This window comes from Pteropus alecto, unplaced genomic scaffold (assembly GCF_000325575.1).
Source record: "Pteropus alecto unplaced genomic scaffold, ASM32557v1 scaffold113, whole genome shotgun sequence".
NCBI lineage: Eukaryota > Metazoa > Chordata > Mammalia > Chiroptera > Pteropodidae > Pteropus > Pteropus alecto.
Window position 1 is genome coordinate 5,510,017 of NW_006433949.1, and position 21,436 is coordinate 5,531,452.

Consider the following 21,436-nt stretch of genomic DNA (forward strand, 5'->3'; position numbering starts at 1 on the left):
CCTTTAATTTTTCAGCACACAAATAATGCTAAAAACATAAAAGGTTTTCTAATTTTAATAGTGTTTATTATCTGCTTTCCTCACTGGAACACAAGCTCCATGAGGGGAAAGACTATGTGTGCTCACCAATATACACCTAACAGTACCTGGTTGTCCTTATTCAATGTTTAATATCTAGTTTATTAAAGGAATGAATGAATAACATAGGATAATTTCTTAGACTTAATGGGTTATTTCATACAATAAGCCACTTTAGGAAACTCAGAATACCCAATTTAGTCATAAGGAATTGACACATTAAAAAAAAAAAAATCCTGAGCCTAGATATAGCTCATAAAACTCCTATGACTTTTAATCATCACTATGGGTTACAGACATTAGTGCTGAGTTGTGTGTGGCAGAAGTAGAAGATGAATAACTGCCAACACAGCGTCATAAAGGACAAAGGCACATAAATAAATATTGTGTAATGATATAATGAATCAAGACTGTGCCTAGAACACAGTGGGCATTTAATAACATTAAATCAAAAATATTTTCAATTTCGTTCTATCTACCATGATGTCCCGCATCTTTAAAAAAAAAAAGTATTTAACTGATTAATTAGATGTTATGCTCAAACCTAAAAGGAAGACTATCAAAAAATTAGCTATCTTCCAGTTTCTTAAAATCTGAGGCATCAGTGTGATCGTGCTTACCTATGTTAAGAACACAAAACTGCAAAACGGGGAAAGAGGAAGCTATTTGTGTCGTGATGATGTTCCTGTAGGGAAGTGTCATGGAGGTGATTGAATCTTGAGAGTTGGTTAAATAGTATTTTCGTGGGCTGGAGTGCAGAAGAGTGCTACTTTAGCAAAGCCACAAAACAGCAGCCCAAGAGGCTGTGGGTAATGAGGCTGGGAAGTAAGTGAAGGTGAAATGTTGGCTGAACCTTGAAAGGGGGAAACTCTGGACTGGACTGACAGAAGGGATTATCAGAGAGAATTTTAGAGTGCTGGGTTGGTGTCAGTGCCAGAGAATGATACGATCGTTTCAGTAGTGATGGTTGGAAGAGGTCGATGCTAGAAATCTTTAAAGGACGTGTCTACAAGAGTCGACATGACAAATTCTATACTAAGGAAGTGATAACAGAAACAGAGAGGATGTGGATTAACAGGAGACCGGCTATGGAAAGAAGTGGGAAAATGTGACAACTGATGCAAAAGCAGAGATCACAGGAATATCCATGACCAATGCTTAGGATGGCGACTACTCCGAGAGAAAAGGTTACAATAGAAAGAGAAAGGTATCCAATATCAGAGGTCCCAGGAGAATGAACCAAGAGAATAAATTAGGGGATAGGCAAAGAGAGCTAGTTACTAAATATACATCAGTAATTTAGCCCACATCAGATTACATTCCCTAGAGCCTTGGGCAGGTCTCCTACTTTCTCACGTCCAGGTAGGAAGTGATGAGACATAACTCATCTAAATAACACATTGGATCCGGAATTCAAAATGAAAACAAATCGGATCGTTTCCAATAAAGTAAATTAAAAGTTATCCCATCTCTTTGCTTCCCAAGAATCATAAAAAGACTTTAAGGTAATATTGATTCGGCCGGTGATCGATTTTTACAGTGTATCGTCAAAGTAAGTGAATAAGGAAGTCAGAGTTACTAAAGTATGCTTCAATCAATCCATCTCAGGGATGCTAAGGTCTGGCTGCCAACAGCTAAGCAGACTTCCTCTCTGGTGGCAGATGAGAGATCTCAGCGGAGCTGTGCGCTCTACCTGAATCTCGTCGCTCTCAAGAGCCATGTTCCCACTGGGCTGCTTAATATCGAGTTCTTGGTTAACAACTTATGTTTTCACACAGAATTATACTTTTAGAGGTGTTTCCCCTCAGTTCTGGATGGCATTTGAACCAGATTGCTAATCTCTTAGTTTTACTTTGCTTTTCCTCTCCCTCTCGGTCTAGATACTCAGCCACTGAAGCAACACCTGCATAGGCTGAAAACACTCAAAAGGCAGAGTCTTTTCAAACTGCCACAAGAGATGACTGCACTTCTCTGCAAAGTTGCTTTGGTTGTATCCAGTTTGGGGCCCAAGAGGAGGCCCCCGGAACATATTTAAACAAAATCATCGGCTTCTACCCCCTCAGGTCTGCTTGCTGTAGGCCCCGACAACTTTCGCTTTCAGAATCCTCCCCCCCTCGATTACCTACGCCCAAGAATACATCAGGTCAGATTCATTCTTTGCTGCCCTCGTGACCTCTGTCGTATCTTTTCCTCCGACATTTTTTAAATTTATTTTAAAATTTTTATTATGAAAACTTTCACACGCACCAAAGTAGCAGACTAGAAAAATGAATTCCCACGTGCCCATCGACCAGCTTCGACACCTAGCAACTCCCGTCCTCCTGTCATCTCATCCCCGTCCTTACTGATCTTGTTTGCGTGCTCCCTAATTCCTACAGAAGATGTCTCTAACACACGGTTCCTCAACTGTGGCACTACTTACGTTTGGAACTGCAGAACGCTTTGTTGTAGGGGGCTTTTGCGTGTATTGTCGGGTGTTTAGCAGTATCCCTGACCTCTGCGCACTAGAGGCTAATAGCACCACAAGTCACGACAATCGAAAATGCCTCCGGACATTGCCAAATGTCCCCTGAAGGGCAAAACTGCCCCCAGTTGAGAACCACTGCTTTTCACAGAGGAGGACTTTAAAAGAAAAATTATCACAATACTGCCATCACACCCAACAAAATTAACAGTAACTTCTTCGCATCATCTAACACCATGTTTGTGTTCGACTGTCTCCACTTGTCTCAAAACTCTCTCTTTTACAGTTGGTTGGTTTGAATCAGGATCCAACCAAGGTTCATATGTTGACTTTTTTGGTGTGTCTCCTAATCTGTAACACTCACCTTCTTTTTAATGCCATTGATTGGTATAAGAAACTGGATCACATATTGCTGTAGAATTTCCCGCATTCTGGACTTGGTCGATTGTATCCTTGAGACATCATTTAACATGTTTCTCTGTCTCCCATGTTTCCTATAAACTGGCAGTTAAACTCAGGGCCTTCTGAATGTTCAAATTCAATTCCTTTGGCAAGAAGGTGTCTAGTTACCACTGCATGACGTTAGAGGGCAGGCACACAATGCCTGCTTATCTCCCTTCTTGTGGTGTTAAGAATGATCCATGGGTTCTGATGATATCGGCCTGATCCCTCCACTCTTTCACTTAATGGTTTCAGCAGCCATTGATGCTCACTGCCTAGAGCCATTATTTCATTAAGGTGGTTTTCTAATTGTATCATTCTTTCTACATTTATTAGCACGTGAACAACTTGGTTACCTATATAGTTCAAATAGGAAGGCAGGATAAATGCTTGGTTCTTGCCCTATATTTAACAACATTCAGAATAATAAGGTGGGGGTAGCAATGGCCAGAATTGACCAATGAGCACAAAACCACCATCACCATCATCCCCTACTGATGAAGCAAAGAGACAAATGTGGGGATCTTCTATAAAATAATGACCTAACTTCTTCACCCAGTGGAGTTTTTTGTTTGTTTGTTTTAAATTAAGCCGATCTCCACAGCTGACTGTACTCCAAGATATGAGTGACTAAAATCCAACTGTCAGAGTGTTGGCAAGATGTGGAGGAATGTAAAATGGTACAACTACTTTGCAAAAATTTGGCACTTTCTTAAAAAGTTTACACCTACCATAAGATCTGGCCATTCTCTTCCTAGGTACTTACCCAAGAGAAATGAACACATATGTCCACAGACATGTACATGCATGTTCGCAGAAGCTATATTTCATAAGAGCCCAAAGCTAGAAACGACCCAAATATCTATCGGCAGATGACTGGATAAACAAACTGTGATACATCCACACAATGAACGACTACATAGAAATAAAAGATGTGAACTACCATACAGCCTACAACATGGATGAATCTCAGAATTATGTTGAATGAAAGAAGCCAGACAAAATAAGTACATATTTTTCCTTGTTTTTTTGTTAAACAAGTACGTATTGTATGTTTAATTTACATGAAGTTTAGAAAATACAAACTAGAGTGACAGAGGCAGATGAGTCTCTGCCCGGAGATGGGAAGGGATAGGGACTGGTGCTAGGGAAGGGATGTGAAGAAACTTTTGAGGGGGATGGATGTGTTTATTATCCTGACTGTGGTGATGGTTTCATAGGTGTATACATATGTCAAAACTTAAACTGTCCGTTTAAAATACATGTACTTACTGTACGTCAATTCCTCAGTAAAGCTGTTTTCAACCACTGGGGAGGGAGAACATTTGGTCCCCAATCCCTTCCTGGCCTAAGGAACACATCTAGCGTCACCCTTTTACGCACTCCTCTCCCAAGGACAAGCACGGAGGAGCCAATCTGACTGACGGGAATGGACATTGATCGGACCACGGGCTTCACACTTCCGTTTTCCTGCCTACGTCCAGACGTGGCATGAACTCAGCCAAGTGACCACTCCTCCAGGCCCACCGTGGCAAGGCCTCCCAGCCGCGAGGAAAGACCCACCGTTCTCCTCTGTTCAGCAGTGGAGGTGAATGTAAGAGACCCCTGCATCAAAGGTTATTGAGCACCTGCCTTGCCAAGAATACAGTGGCTATTTTGGTCCCTACCTGGCTATCGGTTCTTTGTGTGTGTCCATTGTTAGTCAGAATTTTGAAGGACAGGGAGGGTGGGTCTTAGAACCCCAAAGTGTCAATGCTGTAGTTGAATGCTATCCTTTCCTTTCTGTCACCAGGGATCAACAGAGTTGGCCATACTTTTCTCTGAAGTGAGACACTGAAAATCATTTCCAAACCCTCAGTCATGAACCACCTGGACCTCCTTACTCGTCGTCCTGTGTTTTAATCTCTTTCGATGCCTGCCAACTGCCCTCTTTAGCTCTATCCTAACTTCGCGCTCAGAAAATGAATGTAAATGCAATCACCACACTTCACAGAACTGATTAGAAAGTTGGCTGCTGAATATAGTCCCAGATGTTTAATATAATTTTGAATCTTTGGCCAAATCATTTCCATATTTCCTTGGTAGTGGAGGGTCTGGCAAATGACAATTTAAGGGTTGAGGACTTCAATTTAGGGGCTTTCTCTACAAACCTATTTCCTCTTTCCCATCTTCTCCCAGGTAAGGCATTAATTTACCTCATTTAGAATTGACTTACCAAACTGGAATTTAGCATTGCGCTGTTGGCTTACATTAAGAGGCTCTATAAGAAGAATCACAGGGAAATCCCTCGGGCATGTATTAGAGGGATGTGGTTTACCATGTCACAAGGGATCCTATTTGTGGGGAACACAGTGATGAAATTCCCCAGGGCTCAGTAATCAGACAATCAAGTCTTCTCTGAGCAAACCATCCCAGATTTTTTCCTCATGGATCTGAGCCTCTTGTAACTGTTCACATTCTCCTTTTTGCTTTGGCCACTAGGAGGCTGAGAGTCCCAAATCTGTCCTCTTCTAGCAACTTGACGATGAACTTGTTTGTTTTTACCTTTAACTCTGACTTCATTTCCTTACCCTGATACTCTCTTCATCCAGATTTCTACATTTCTCTTTATCCTTTTAATATTGCAATCATTGCTAAAATAAGGCATTTCAATTTATCTTGGAATAAAGTAAGTTATTACATATGTTTAACATCTCTGGATGTAGCTTCTAAATTCAGACTAGAGGGGGGAAATTCTATAATCTTAATTCGTAAGCATTTAGCTCTTTTTGTCTATTTTCTACTTTCAACAACGTACTCTCTAAAAACAGGACCAGCCCCTAAGACACACATATTCACTTGTATATCACATAAGAGCCTACGAGCTAGTGACCACATATATCCATTATTCCCTTCTTATGTTTTAGCAGGTGGTGCCCATGTGCTCCTGGTCCAGTCGGCTGCATCTCTGCCATCACTACTGTATCATCCTCCCTCTTTCTACCCTCCTCATGCTACTTCCCCAAACAGCCCCAGCTCCTTTTCCTTACTTCCTCCTTCCCCTGAAGTGACTGGGTGGGTGGGTGTGTGACAGGGAGATACATACAAGGGCCAACCAAGGCTTACAGAGAAGTACATCTACCACCCTCCTCGACCTAGTTTATAAAACAAAACATCGCCAGATGCCGGCTCAAATGACAGGAGCTCCAAAACAAACAGACCTTAAAAAGGCGTGCATACACACACACGCATGCACGCACACACACTATGCCCGAGCCATCAAGATAATGCTATTTGAAAAGCAGAACATGAAAATAACTAAAATATTCATATTAAAACCATAAGGGGTTTTCATTTGAGAAGAGAGCACTGCTCATTAGAAATCAATGTCAGAGTGGCAAATTCAAAGGATAAACACGATAGGGTTTCCACAAAGGCTTCTCCCTCATTTATTCAATGATACAGAAAAATAACCTAACAATAAAAACTCCTCAATTCTTGGGAGGCAGTATAACAATGATGTTATGAATACAGGCTGTGCTAGTATTTATGTAAGCGGAGAATATTATGTAAGGCTACACAAGAAATTGGCAACAGTGGTTCACTTTAGGGAGAGGCACTAGGCGTGTGGTGAGAAGGAGACATTTTTCATTGTATAATTTTTTGTGTCGCTTGAATTTTTTTACCATGGACTGTACTACTTATTCAAATAAATAAAAGCTAAGAGAACTTGGAGTCAGAAAGACCTGAGTCTGACTCCTGCCATTGCCAACTATTGGCTCCGCAACCTTCGCCAAGTGGCTTCATCTCTTTAGGCCTCAGGATCCTCAGCTGTACTGTAGGACCAAAAATAGTACCTGTCTCACAGAGATTTGGGGAAGAGTGAATGGGACAATATGCATAAAGTACTCTGCAGAGCCCTTCGCACATAGTAGGTGCTCGATAAATGGCACAGCAGTATAAGCCACATGTAAAAAGTATTAACGATGAAAACTTAACCCATCCTTAATCAAAAGTAAATAAAGGACAACAGTAAGCTGGAGTGTGGAGAGGCATACATATGCCATTTTACAACTATCTATTTGCTATCAGCAGCTGGAAATTAAGTTAAACCACCATCGTGAAAGATATGAAGGATGTAAATTCTACCTGAGAGAAAAACCTTTAAATTCCTCAAAAGCAGAGTCTAAAACCAGGCGTTTCTAAGCAATTCTATCCACCAATGAAAGAAGTCCTTAGCCGAAAAGCAGTCTTCCCTTACCCTGCGCTCAGAGGACAAAACCAGGAAGACCCCATAAAGATGAGTCAGAAACTCTACAGCTGACAGATCTAATTTTCTCCTCCTGCAGGGTTTCTCAAATGCTAATACACCTGGGAATCTTATTCCTGGGGATCTTATTAAAATGCAGCTTCCAGTCAGCAGGTCTGGGGTGGGGCTTGAGGCTCTGCATCTCTAACAAGCTCCCAGGTGATGCAGATGTTGCTGGTCCATGGACCACATTCTGAGTATCAAGGCAATGAATGGTGCCACTGCTTGTCAGCAACGGCAGTCTGGAGGGATTCTGATTACTGTAATATTCTTTCCTGGTAACAACCATTGTCAATTCTGCTAAATCAATGGTTCTCAACTGGGGGCAATTGTGTCCCCCAAGGGACACTGGGCAATATCTGGAGACATTTTTGGTTGTAACAACTGCAGAGGGGAGGGTGCTATGGCATCATGGCTAAAGGCCAGGGTGCTGCTAAACCTCCTTCAATTCACACAACAGTCCCCACAACAAAGAATTACCTGGTCGCAGATGTCAATACTGCCAAGATTGAGAGACTTTGTTCTAAATAAACCGAAAACATGAACCGAGGCTTCTCAATTCATCCTGAGACTATAAATCTCTATTTTAGAGGTGAGTCATTGATCCAACATTGTCCTTTCCCAGGCTAGATCTAAGGTGTGGGGAGGATAACAGATCAGCAGAAAGAATATCATGCAGTATGGAGGGAAGGGGTCACTGGGTCATAGTCTGTATTTTGTTTAAAATCAAGCATATGTGGTTCAGTAAGCCAGTGGGCGACCTACCTAGGATTAAACTATCACTTTGAGGTAAAGCAATTTAACAGGACCACAGCTCTATTTAAGCAAAGGACCTATAACTACTCCTGAAGGCAGGGCTGTTATCAAAATTTGTTCATCTACAGAGCTACAGCACCCAATGTAGCACTCAGCACACTGCAGATACTCAAATTATGATGAATCTTATAGATTCAAAAATTACTACAATTCCAAATGTGCTTAAATAGACACAGAGATTAAACTACCCTCTAATGTCATATGGTTTATCATGTCATCATTATAAACATTATTACCAATCACAATTACTTATGCTAAGGCATGCACAATATGAAAGAGCAGAGGCTCTAGAATCATGCAGACCTCAACCCAAAATAATTTTGCAAGCCCTGTGCCTTTCTGAGAATGGTGAAAGGAAGACAATTCAAAAGAAAAAGCCCATGTCATAAGTAACAGACAATACGAGTTCTCTAGAGTATCAAATGTTCTAAGAAATAATCCATAATCAATACGTGCATTTTACATTTCTCACTGTCAAGTCATGGCAGTCTTGGATGAAAGGTATAGGCGTGCTGGTTCCATTGACATCACTACGCCTTTGGTGGGGAGCTATTTAAAAAGATGTTACTTAGAAGAGAGCACCAGACAGCAAAACTTTCCCATTGACAGGAGCAGGTGCACAATGCCAGGAAAGGTAAACGTTAACCCCAAAGGCATGAAAGAGAAGCTCTGATTGGCTTTGGCTTTCCAGAGCCCAGAAAATCGGCCTAGATACAACTAGACCCTGGCCCGATACCTGAAACATCACCAGGACTGCACAGCCCAGGGCCACAAGTACGCTTCAAGAGCCCCCTACTGAAACCTGGAAAGCAGCTTTGAAATAATGATCGTAATAAGCAGCTGAAAACCCAACCCTACATCTCATCGTGTGAGGCTAGGAATGAAGCATCAGGGTAATGGGTGCCCAGAGACCCAAGAGTGTGGCAGTAACTCATCACAGAGCTTTTGACTTGCTGGGAGAATAAGCATTCCTGAACTGGGTCAGATTCCTGGTTTGTGTGATGTTGCCCACATGAACCCCAAGAGGTAGGACCCAGGAGGGCACGAATGCTCCATCTGACCTCAGTGTCAAAGCTAAGACATGTCCAAGTTTCTCTCAGTAGCCATTCCCAACTCTGTCATTCATACATTTACCCAGACTTTTCTAAAATTGCATTTATATATCCTGCCAGGACCACCTCTTGAGATAATGAGTTTTAGAAGATTATTACCTGCTGCGTTAAGTGGTATTCTTTCTTTGGTTACAACAAGAAAAAGAAGAATTAGGGGTGAAACAGCAGAGAGGTTAATGTTGCTTTCGTCAAGGGACAATCTTGTGTATGGAAAGTGGAATATTCGACAGCTTGGAACCACAAGGCATTTAAGCAGCGACCGTAAACGTGGGAAACTTAACAGCTTCAAGTATTTTGGTTGATGAAAGTCACTCAACATGTGTTTATGAAAAAAAAAGGACTACACAAATGTGTAATTTCCGTTAGAGTTACCTAGCTGGGAGAAAGCTCAAATAGCACAGAGTCTAGCAGTGTTTTCAATCACAAAAACATGAGTTGATTGCAAATATTCAGGGAGCAGAGTTGGTGAAAAACAGGAAAATCGGCTAGGAGACACTGAAATTAATACCATGGCTCTCTGCATAGTCAGGGATGTCACGAAAGCTCCAGGAAAAGGCACCACCAATCCTCAGTGGGAGAGAGGATCCCGCCCGCTGGCTGAGCTACACTAGGTATTACTCCCCAAACCAACCGCAAACGCTCTAATTGCAATATGGTACCCTGGATTCTGTTCCTGGGAAAGAAAAGGGACGTGAGTGGGGACACTGGTGAAATCAGAATTAAGTCTGAAGTTTAATTAATAGTACTATGCCAATATCAATCTTAGTTTGGCACAGTTATGTAGGATGTTAACATTAGCAGAAACTGGGAGAAGGGTATGTGGGAACTCTCAGAAATGTCTTCGCAACCTTTCTATAAATCTAATAGTATTCCAAAATAAAGTCCATTCGAATTAAAAGAATTTTTTTTTAAAGCAAACATATTTCATGACTCTTCTGAGAGTTCTAAGTCTAAAACTGGGAGTTCTAAGTCTATTCAAACCATCAGGTTTTAAGAATCAAGAATCTGCGCAAAGGACGTGAAAAGACATTTTTCTAAAGAAGACATACGAACGGCCAACAGGTATATGAAAAGGTGCTCGATATCAGTAATCGCCAGGGAAACGCAAATCAAAACCACAATGAGATATCGCTTCATACCTGGTACGATAGCTAACATCGAAAAGACAAGAGATAACGAGTGGAGAAAGGGGACCTTTGTGCCCTGTTGGTGGGAAGGTCAACTGCTACAGCCACTATCAAAAACAGTAGAGGTTGCTCGAAAAAAAAACTGAAAATGGAGCTACCCTAGGATCCGGCCATCCTTCTTTTGGTTATATACCCAAAGAAAATGAAATCAGCACCTCAAAGAGATGCCTGTGCTCCCATGTTCATGAGAGCATTATTCACAATAGCCAAGATATGGAAATGACTGAGTGTCCTTCAGTGGGTGACTGGGTAAAGAAGCTGTGGTGTATATATACAATGGAATATTAGTCTTAAAAAAGAAGGAAAAAAAATTAAAAAAAAAAAAAAAGGAAATCCTGCCATTTGCAACATGGATGAACCTTGCAACATGGAGTACATTATGATAAGGGAAATAAGACAAGCACAGAAAGAAAAAAGCTGTGTGATCCCACTTACATGCGGAATCTTAAGAAGTCAACTACACAGAAGCAGAAAGTAGATCGCTGCTTTCCAGTGGTGGAGAGATGGAGGGAGATGGGAGGTGCTGGTCAAAGGGGTGAAGTAGGAGTTATGTAGGATGAGTAAGTCTAGAGATCTAATGCATAGCATGCTGACTGCAGTTAACGATTCTGAACTTATGACCGGAAATTGGCCAAGGGAGTAGATTTCAGGTACTCTCATCATGGAAAAAAAAAGAAAAAAGGAAAAAGGAACTATGTGAGGAAGTGGATATGTTAATTAACTTGACTAGAGTAATCATTTCACCGTGCATATATCAAATCACCATGTTGCATACTTTGAATATATATAATGTTTACTTTAAAAAATAAATTTAAAAAAAAAAATCAGGATTCAGTTGGGTGAGGAAAATCCCCTGATACAACTATGGGTGGGTGGGTGGGGGTGGGGAACATGTAGTAAAAATAAGAAAAAACTAAGCGGATAGTTATTAAGATATGGAAAAATTAAGATAGCCAAAGAAGGCACAGTGAGTCGAGTATGGCCACAACGAGTGTGAAGATGACCTAGACTACAGTGATCCATCAAAAATCATCTCATAGGGAAGATAACCATGGCCTTCAAAAGATGGGCCTCATGAAGGACAGACAACATATAACCTCCACGGGAATGATATAATTTACAGAACAGTGATTACACTTGTAAACCCAATAAGCCTAAAACCTATAAACAGCCTGAAAGGAAAAAACTAGGACAAAATCTGAGAATTCTGACACAACACTAAAAAGGCAAGGTTTACCAAAACACGAAATAAAGTTACTCAGGTAATTAATCACCCTTCACTGACTTGAGTGGAGATATATATAATTAGCAAGTGCGTGCATAAAAAATTAACTGCTTATTCAAGATTGCAGAGATAAAAAGGCAAGGCAAGAGAAGATTAAGTGTTTGAACAGCATCTAAAAGAAACTGTATGAAATCTTTCTAAAAGCAAAAAGGAAGACTGCGCTGAAAATATATTACTGATTAAAAGCGCTGAACCTTAGAGATCTGGGGTTTGATGCTTAAAGATTAGAAAAATAAAACAAGCTGGCTACCAGAAGAGAAAAAATTGCCCAGATTTATGGAAATGCAGCCTACCTAAATATTTTGGCAGGTTAGAGGAACCATCAAAAGGGCTTTCGACCGGACTATACTGGATTTTAACCCAACTCGCACATTCTAGCTGAAGGTGCGAGAGGTTATAACACAATGCCAGCTAGAAGCCTGGTTTTGACACCTAGAAATGGGTTTCATTTTCCCACCTCCCCTCATCACCAAAAATAAAACCCACACTTAAACCGGCCAACTGCTTTCCTACTGGCTGTGATATATACTAATCATTGGGTCAGGTCACTAAAGAACATTCAACCGATAACACATCCAAGAATTTTAAAAAATGGTTAAAAAATTACCAATTTGTAAAAAACCAAGCGTTTAAGTTCTGTTGACAATAAACCAGGTCTTTGTTTTTAAGGAATTTAGTTTGCACTAATTGATTACAAGCTGATGTATGCATGAATCCACTGTGCGTGCACATTATAGATTTTACATGCTTGTGAGCAAAGACAAAAATTTTAGAGGAAAACAAATGAACACTGCGAGGCATTTATGGGTTTAGTGCAGGCTTGGCCATTGACAAAGCAACCTGGGCACTTTGCCTAACCTCTGAGTCTTTTTCCTAATCTGTAAATGAAATACCTAGGTCTGCTTTTCCTCTGGGAAGAAATTCCACCAAACCAAATGACAGCCTTTGAACTCCATCTCTCTGACTTACTGAGGGATAACATTTTAAAAGGCCACATAAACACAGAGTTTGATAAATGACCTAGTTCTATGCAAACAATTTTAAAGCAAAATTATTACTCAGACAGCTATGCTACATCATTAGCCTTTTCTATTTGTGTAGATAATTAAAGCCCTTATTTATATATTTTATACCAGCTTCTGTGGGCCAGAATAATTTCAAATCATTCTTTAACGTTTCTTAATCCCAACACCAGAACTGAAGGAACGCAGCTCTACTTACAGTTACGAATGTTATCCCAGTCGATTTTTGAGAAGAAAGGATGGCAGCAAAGGCCTTCAAACTTCAGTCTCTCTTTCTGGCCACACAACAAACTTTGAATCAGATCCAGCAATTCACTGCTAACTTTGGGGTCATCTGGAAACTTCAAAAACCGCTATTCCAAAAAAATAAAACAATGATTTCCTTTGCAAATTTGGCTTCACATGCCCCAAAGTTAAGAAAGTATCTCTCGTATACTCAAGTTTCTTTTTTTTTTTTTTTTAAAGAAGGAAGTTTTATGCCCACTTAACTTTGAACCAAAGGCACGTTCCCAAAATAAATGGCCTGTTCACATCAGTAGGTCTAGTTCCTTTGCAGGGGTTCAACAGTTTTTACGACTTGACCCCTGTTCCCGTCTTCGTCTCGTCTAGCTAGGCTCCCCATCTCGCTCCTTGTTGTCCAACAATGATGAGCTATTTAAAGCTGCCTGAACAGTCATGATGCTCTGTCTGCTAGAACACCCTCCTCAACTCGACCCCTTCTTCCCTGCCTACCTCCTCTACCCTATCACTGCCTCTTACGTGCTCCCTCTGCACTCTGCTTTGGCGCATGTGCAATGTATTTTGACTTCTGTATGATGATGGAGAAAGAAGGCAGGGAGAGCCTTTCCCTTCTTGTTCATCACTGTAAACCTGGTGCCTAACAGTACCTAGCGCAATTCACTCATGGCTGAATGAGTGGACTGAAATGAAGGAAAAAAATTAGCCCTGAGAATCATCTAAGGGGAAACTTTAACTCAAGAGGAGACTCAAGAATAACAAGGAATATATGTATGTATTAAGCATATAAAATATGTGTTATACATATAAAAATATGTATTGAGCATTCCAGAAAGATGAAACTGGGCGAGATATAAAAATCTGTGAAATAAGTTCTCTTTTTCCTTTTGGTTGAAACTAAAATATACATATTTATTATATCCTTAAGAAATGGCCTTAACATAGTAGAAAGTCAGTTATTAGAAAAGGTTTAAATTCTACTTTATATATATATTACTGTATTTTTAATTCATGTCCTCAATCATATTTGAGAGCTGTTAGTACTAAGAAAAAGTACATAGCCTAATATCAAAAGCATGGACTTCAAAGCCAGACTGCCTGTATTATTTTGGGCAGGTTACTTAACCACTCTGTGCTTTGGTTTCTATGTCTGTAAATTGAAAATAATAATAATATCTACCTCATAGTGTTTTTGGACAATTTGCCGAGTTAATAAACTACATTTCATCAATTCTAAGACTCGCATTTATTCACATTTAATAGTACTAAAATCAAAATGCATTTTATAATCAATCAAATATCAAATTCATTGGCAGCAGTTTTTACTTTTTAATGGTACATAAAATAATGGCGTAGGCTTACAATTAATTACTGGCAGCTGAAAGTCAATAAAATATAATTAAAGTGTTTAGAACAGCTTTTGGCAGAAAGTGAGGGCTAATATAAGTATTTGCTATTGTTATTAACCAAAACTGCTGGTTTAGATTACAAACATTCATTTGCACAACTTTTGAATGACATTTCTCAGTATTACTTCTAAATCTACGAGTTAGGCTCTTTACCTGGAAATTCATGATGTTGTTAAAGGTTCTGGCTGAGGTTCCCTCAGTGAATGGGGACCTTCCATAAACCATCTCATACGCGATAACTCCCACTGACCACCAGTCGCAGTCAGGACTGTAGACACCTTTCCCATCCCCATTCATCACGGTCAACACTTCAGGGGCCATGTAATCTGGGGTCCCAATCGGGAGTCTGGCATTCACCTGGAAACCCGTAAATGAAATGAACACAGCAAACTTTCAATTATCCTCAGATAGATTGCCAACAGCCACATTTCAGACACAAGCTGATTTGCCACTGATTATTATTCTCCCAGGCACTTAAACCTTCTGTCAAGTGGCACACTGTCAGGCAATGCAAATGATTTACTAATTAAAAAAAAAGAAAAAGACAAAAAGCACATAATATAATCCAAAGGCAAAGGAGAAAGAGTTGTTGATGTACACCCTTTGGTTACACAAATTAGTGTGGGGTATATACCTGGAATGAAGATATATTTCCTGATACACGTTACTGATATGATAGAACTCTTACTTATGAAAACGGCAAAATGATAATAAATCCTAAAATGACTATAAGATCAATCTACCCATTACTGAAAAACGGGCAGCTAGCTGTCAACACAATATTACAAACATGTGTTATATCTCAAGTTTAACTATTTGGAATCGACATTCTGAGTTGACCCACCCACAGGGCAAGATATTATAAATAACTTCTAGCAGAGGTCAAATGGTAACGTGTTCATTTTCCTCACTCCCAACTCCTGTTCCTTGGTTCCCTCCCCACTGTTCAGAAACCAGGACTCTCCAATCCAGTGGCGCCCAAGCACTTGACCTCAGCAAAGAAAGGTTAGGACAATGTAGGAAGTCTTTTTATAAAATTAAATATAGTCCGTTTAAAAAACTGTTCTTTCTTCTGATAATTTGTCCTTCTGGCTGTTTTAGTATTTCAATGTTCTCTGTTTCTTGAAATGATGCTCTTGACAGAAGTAGGTTTTCTGCCCCTCACCCCTACCCCTTCCTAGGCAACCTAGTAAGCTGGCAATCCTTTGAGTCTTCAAAACTGTGAAGAGTTATTGAGCCATGAAATCTGAAGTTTAAGGATAATTCTCTCTCTTCCCTATAAAACTGAGAGGGCCTGATGTTAGTCATGTACTATGCTGACCAGTTGTCCAATAACCCTACATCTAAAAAGGTTTCTCCCACATCAGCAGTTACATGGCACAAAAGCACTTTCTCCCCATTAAAGGATGTTAAGTGCCCCTGAGTGAGCCAAGAAATTTTAAAGGCAAGACCATAAGGCTTGAATGCTGGGATTTATATCAAGACAGTAAACTTGCTTTGCTTTGACTGGGAATTGAGAGGAAAGTGAATGTTTACAGAGGACAATGGGAGGTATCCTTTTCTCTATGATGAAGACCCAAGCTCTTCCAGCCTGTAATTTTAATCTTGTCCATTCCTGTGCCCCAAAGACCCATTGTTATAGGAAACAGGCTCATTCTCCTTACTCTCCCTCTTTTCACTCGCTCTCTTGGGCCCACCATAGGTGTTTCCTATCCCTAAACTCAGAAAGCAGTGTGACACCAGTCATCCATTGCTTTGGACAATAGGATTTCCATTCCAAGTACCCATTTGGCAAAGCTGGATGACCACACCACCCAGGAAACCCACAGGCCTGTATTGATGGACAACAGCAAAGAAAAAGGAGAAAATATTTGGTCTAAGACAGGGCGCCTTAAGCTTGAGGAACTGAAAGTAGCTTAAGTCAAGAGGAAGCCTAGATGCTGGGAAGCCTGAGCAAGACTCCGTCTTTTCATGTGTGTGTAAATGTTAATGAGCTCAGCACAAGATCAGGATTAAACTGCAAGGTTTTGGTAAAAACCCTCCATACTGAAAATGAGAAATAAATTATCTTTTAAATATCAAAACAAGAGAAGAAAAACTGTAACATCTTGATTTAACTAGGTGTTGGTAATGCCACTGTATCATTGATTAAACGCTTGCCCTTTATGCCAAATTACCCTGCAGAACCATTAACACACAATCCTCAAATATGTTTCATTTGCACTTATTGGGCTTTATTTTATCATCGCACCAGGTTGTTTGGGAATATTCAGTTCTTCTTGTTTATAGCTCACAGGGCTTGGTCACTTGCTCATAACCAAAGAGTTTAACTTGACTGGGTCATGTTTATCAGCACCGCCCAGCAAAGGGTGTAAATTGTCAATGCCTCATATTTGAACTCATGATTAGCCTTATTGAAGTCAGATAATTCCCCAGTTCTTGCCCCGTAACAGACAGGTGAGTATACATATTTATAATCATCGTTTTGTAAATTTTCTAAATTTTAAGGAAAAATACCACCGAGCTTGCTTTTTGTACATTTCCTGCTACAGTAATGGTAATTAACAAAGACTTTTCATAAAATAGCTACTGACCTTCCATTAGCTATCGCCCTCCAAGCACATTAAACCTGTTCAACATACAATCTCACACATCCTGATAAGGATTTTGCAAGATGCTTTCACTCTCCTCTGGGGGCAATTCACAGCCAGCTAATTAATCTGGATGAGATACTAAAAGTGGAATCATGCTCTAGGAGTCCAGGGTGCCTGCAGTAAGTACATCATCTGACAAGGCCCCAGTTCTAAACTTTAGTTCATTTTACCGTATTGACAGGTAAAAATACACCAGTTCAGGAAGAGACAGTAAGAAAATGACTAGGAGACAGAAGGGTCAGTCACATGTGGAGAGACAGAGGTTAAAAAAAGAAAAGAATTAATCTAGCAGATTATTTTACAAGCAGAAAGCAGATGAGAAGAAAGTAAGAAAGCCATTGTCTTCCTCCTTCTAATCCCACTTCTCATAAAAGGCTTAAACATAAAACTGTTTCAATCCAACTCACCCCATCTAGCTGCCCAGGGCATACACATACACTTGCAGAAGCAGGGGGTAAATAAAATGAAAATAAAAATCTGACTAAGTTGTTCCTCTTGTGGAAAAGAAAGAAAATCTTTTCATTCCTACATAAATCTCAAAAAGGGCTATCTCCTATGGGTTTCCAACTGCTAATGGGGCTGATTATCACTTAACATGCTATCACGAATGTGCTTTGTTTATAATCTCCTTACAACTATTTTCGTGAGGGCTGAATATGACAGGTTGGAAGTGTTAGCCGTCTGACATTCTTTGAGATTCTAATAAGGTGAAGTGCGTGATCTAAGTCACACAGAAGGTCAATGGCACATCTCAGCTCAACACCCAAATCTCCAGGCAGTAAGATCCAGCTGTGTTCACTAACAAAAATATTCCAAAGCAATTTTCTAAGAAACTTGAAATAAAGACAATAGAGATGGAAACTCAACAGATCTGATTCACAAATAATATATAATAATTTCAGTAAATGTAGATTCTATTTTATATAGTATATTTTGGGTACAAAAAAAAACATTTAGAACCTACTTTTTAGGCCTATAAAACATTCTATTCAAAAGAAACATTTTTTTAACCTACCAACATTGATCAAAAATACCAAAAAAAATTATAATTTTATATCCATACGTGATCTAGTTTGCAGATTCTTGCTCTTCTATAATAAAAGAGCGTTTGCACTTTTAAAAAATGTTAAAAATTCCTTTTCTGCTGGCACGTTCTGGCCCTAAAAGTAGAAAGTTCTAGAGAAATGATTCTCTCCCCAAGAGGAGAAGAGGTACAATATTCTCGAATGTACAGGGCTGAGTTGCCGTGTCTCCTTGACCAAAATAATCAGGGGTTAAGCATATTAAGCTGCAAATAAAACCGAGTGCCTCCGGGAGGCTCCCTGCCTGGAGTGAAGGTTGCTACAATTAGAAGACCCGAAAAGGGCAATTTGAAGCACTGAAAAATAGGAAGCTAAAATGAAGAGGAGTCCTGCTCTCCACCAAGGGCTTTGAAGAGGGCGGCTCCAGATGCAGAGATAAAGCCTTATTCTAAATTCCCATTTATTTACCAGGTAGAGACTTTAGATCTTAATCTAGCATTCCAAGTAGCTTTTCTTATTGCAAATACATATTGCTAGCCCTAGCTACCTAGCTTTCTGATGCTTCTCAATCTACTGCAGTGATTCTCAATCAGGTATGATTTTTGCCCTCCCGGGGGTCAGTTAGCAATGTCTGGAGACATTTTTGGTAGTCGCAGCTGGAGAGGAAGGTGCTATTGGATAGAGGCCAGGGATGTAGCTGAACATCTCATATCACACAGGACGGCCCGACAATAAAGAATTATCGGAGCAAACTGTCAGTGGTGCTGACTATGTGCCTATGCTTCGATTATTATCAGGCTATGTACCTCTGCTCCAATTTATTTCTAGATGCATGAGTTTTTTAGGTCACTAATGCAATGTATAAGTTTTTTAATCCTAGGTGATAAAACTTATGCTTTACTTAACTTTTCTCCTGTATTCCACTTTTATTCCACTAAATTCAATTCCTAAGTTTTCATGCCTGTTTCAGAATTATATGAAATTTTTACAACATAAAATGCTTTGATTTTATAACCTAATTCTTAATGTAATGATCAGGTGGAATAGATTATAAAGAAACATAATCTGAAATAATACCTACCTTTCCTCCAAGGAATCTGGAAACAAAAAGAGCAATTTTACATATTGCCCTTTACGTAAGGACTTAAGTCTCACAACTGGGGACATTTCAAAGAGCAGCTTCTCTAACCTCTTAATTTGTGCATTTTTACTAGAATCAGTATTTTCTAAAGAATAAAAGGCCAAGTTCATAAGGATTTTATCTAGGTCGCCAAGAGGTTCAGTTGTAAAATTAGTCTTAAAATCTAAGTTGATTTTCTCTTAGATCTACCATGTTTTACATAATGACTTCTAAATTCACATTTTAGTATGCATAATCTTTATTAGATTTTTTTAAATCTAATTTTTTTCCTTTGTCATCTTTTCCCTAAAGTATTCTCACTCTTGATCTCAATAGCTACCCTCTTGCCTTCCTACTTAGCACAAAGAACATATTTTAATTTTTACCAAAGTTCCAGGACTTAAAATTGACATTTTGAGTGCTTGGTTCTTAACGCTTAAGGGTATTCAGTTCAAATGCTCTGGTGATTAAATTTTGCTGCATAGGAAATAAAAGATTTGAAATAAAGAAGGTTACATTTCATAAAAATATTTTAAGGTAGAAAAAGATAGTGTTAACAGAAGACAGTCTAGTACGGGCAAGAATCATGAAGGGAAAAACAAAATAAGCATTTTCCTTTCTTTTCAACCAAATTATAAAAACGTTCCTAAAAATGTCTTGAAGGGTATGAAGAGGTATTATACATAAGAATGCCAAGGTCAGGTAAGTCTAGGAAATAGCTCTGCGTCCCCATCCCCACTTCCATTCCCCTGGAGAAGTCATTTCACACACTGGCAGACAATGGCTCCAAGATGTTGCTTTATCCCAGTATTTCCCAAACTTATGAGGATGACAGAATGCTTTTCAGTACAGCCTCTATTAAGCTATCTTACTGCATTTTGTTACCATCTTATTTGAGTTCATTTTCGCAGCTGATCCAAAATCGACTAGTTTGATGTGTCCTGTTCGATCAATGAGGATGTTCTCGGGCTTGATGTCTCTGTAAGGAAATCAGGGCCACGAATTAGTGCTGTCTTCTCCATGCCAGTCAGCAGGCAATTGCTGACCTAGGACATTGATTCGGTCAGAACGCTTACTTTGTATTCTGCTACGCAGACCTCTCCAACTGATGGACAAAAATACTAAGCATACATTTTGCAAAACAAATTTAAGGGGAAAAAAAGGAAGAATTAGAAGAAAGAAAACAAGGAGGGGTAGGAGGGAGGTGGGGGAAGGAAGGGAACAAATACAGGTTATTAGATGGATGATTTCTCCTAGAGACATACATTTTACATTAAGTAAACTGAGACCAAAAGAAGCTAGGCGACTGGCCCAGGGTCATGCAGCTTGTCAATGGAAAAGCTAAGACTCTATTCCAGATTTTGTAATACCTGGTCTAACCGTCTAACCATCGTTCCATTCCCACAACATTCTCAGATGAACGTAAAACATCAGATGAGTGAGGATGTAAAAACACACTTTTCAACTGAGGATTCTGCGGAACATCTTTGTGAATTACTAACGGGTGAGTTCAGAAGTACAACTTCATGGTCTTCTGGTCCTATGTGGTATTTCAGTTCCTTCTGCAAATCAAATTCCATTTTTCTACCATATAATTCAAAGAACCCATACAAGAGTTCCCAGTCTTATCAGCTACACTTACAGATCGTACTAGCAAACTTAAGAACATTACAATTCTAGATATACTTCACTGTGGAATGGGTAAGCTGAAATGCCACTTTGGAAAGTGTATTTTTAGCCAATTATAGTTAAGAATAACTAAAAATTGGATGGAGCATTATTTTGCTACTAAAATCATTCATGCATTCACTCTATTACAGGAACTCTTAGGTGATACAGATAAATTCTCAGCAGACTTGAGAGAGTCTCACTTACCGATGTACGTATCCCATCTGATGAACGCTGTGAACGGCCAAAATCAGTTCGGCTAGGTAAAACTGAATCATATTTTCATCTAATTGGTCCTCATATCTATTCAAAAGTGACAGCAAGTCCCCTCCAGGCTGATATTCCATAACCTGTATAGAATGCCAAAACTGTTAATTCTTCATACACCACCCCCCACCCCCGCAATAAAAGGAAATGTCTCAATTAGAGCCTCAAATACTGCCTGATGTGTTATAATTACAATGTCTGCACAAAGCAATGAAGATGTGTGAGACATATTATAAGTCACGTAGAATGAGGTCCCTGCCCTGAGGAAATTACATCCGTTCCCCAAGAGAATCAATATAATGAAATACTGGTACCAGACACCATGTACGGTGTTTGCAAGGCAAACTTGAAAAGTCGAATTAAATC

General features: G+C 39.6%; 1 protein-coding gene across 8 annotated transcripts in view; it reads right to left on the bottom strand.

The window, feature by feature from the left end:
* CIT (citron rho-interacting serine/threonine kinase) overlaps window positions 1-21,436 on the bottom strand; it is a 145,991-nt gene that overhangs the window by 97,086 nt on the left and 27,469 nt on the right. For all 8 annotated transcript variants that reach the window (XM_025044529.1, XM_015586835.2, XM_015586836.2 and 5 more), the window contains 4 exons: window positions 21,011-21,153; window positions 20,021-20,114; window positions 14,493-14,696; window positions 12,893-13,046 (listed from right to left, as the gene is read on the bottom strand). In XM_025044529.1, the coding sequence (XP_024900297.1) occupies window positions 12,893-13,046; window positions 14,493-14,696; window positions 20,021-20,114; window positions 21,011-21,153 (595 nt within the window). The remainder of the gene's footprint in view (window positions 1-12,892; window positions 13,047-14,492; window positions 14,697-20,020; window positions 20,115-21,010; window positions 21,154-21,436) is intronic.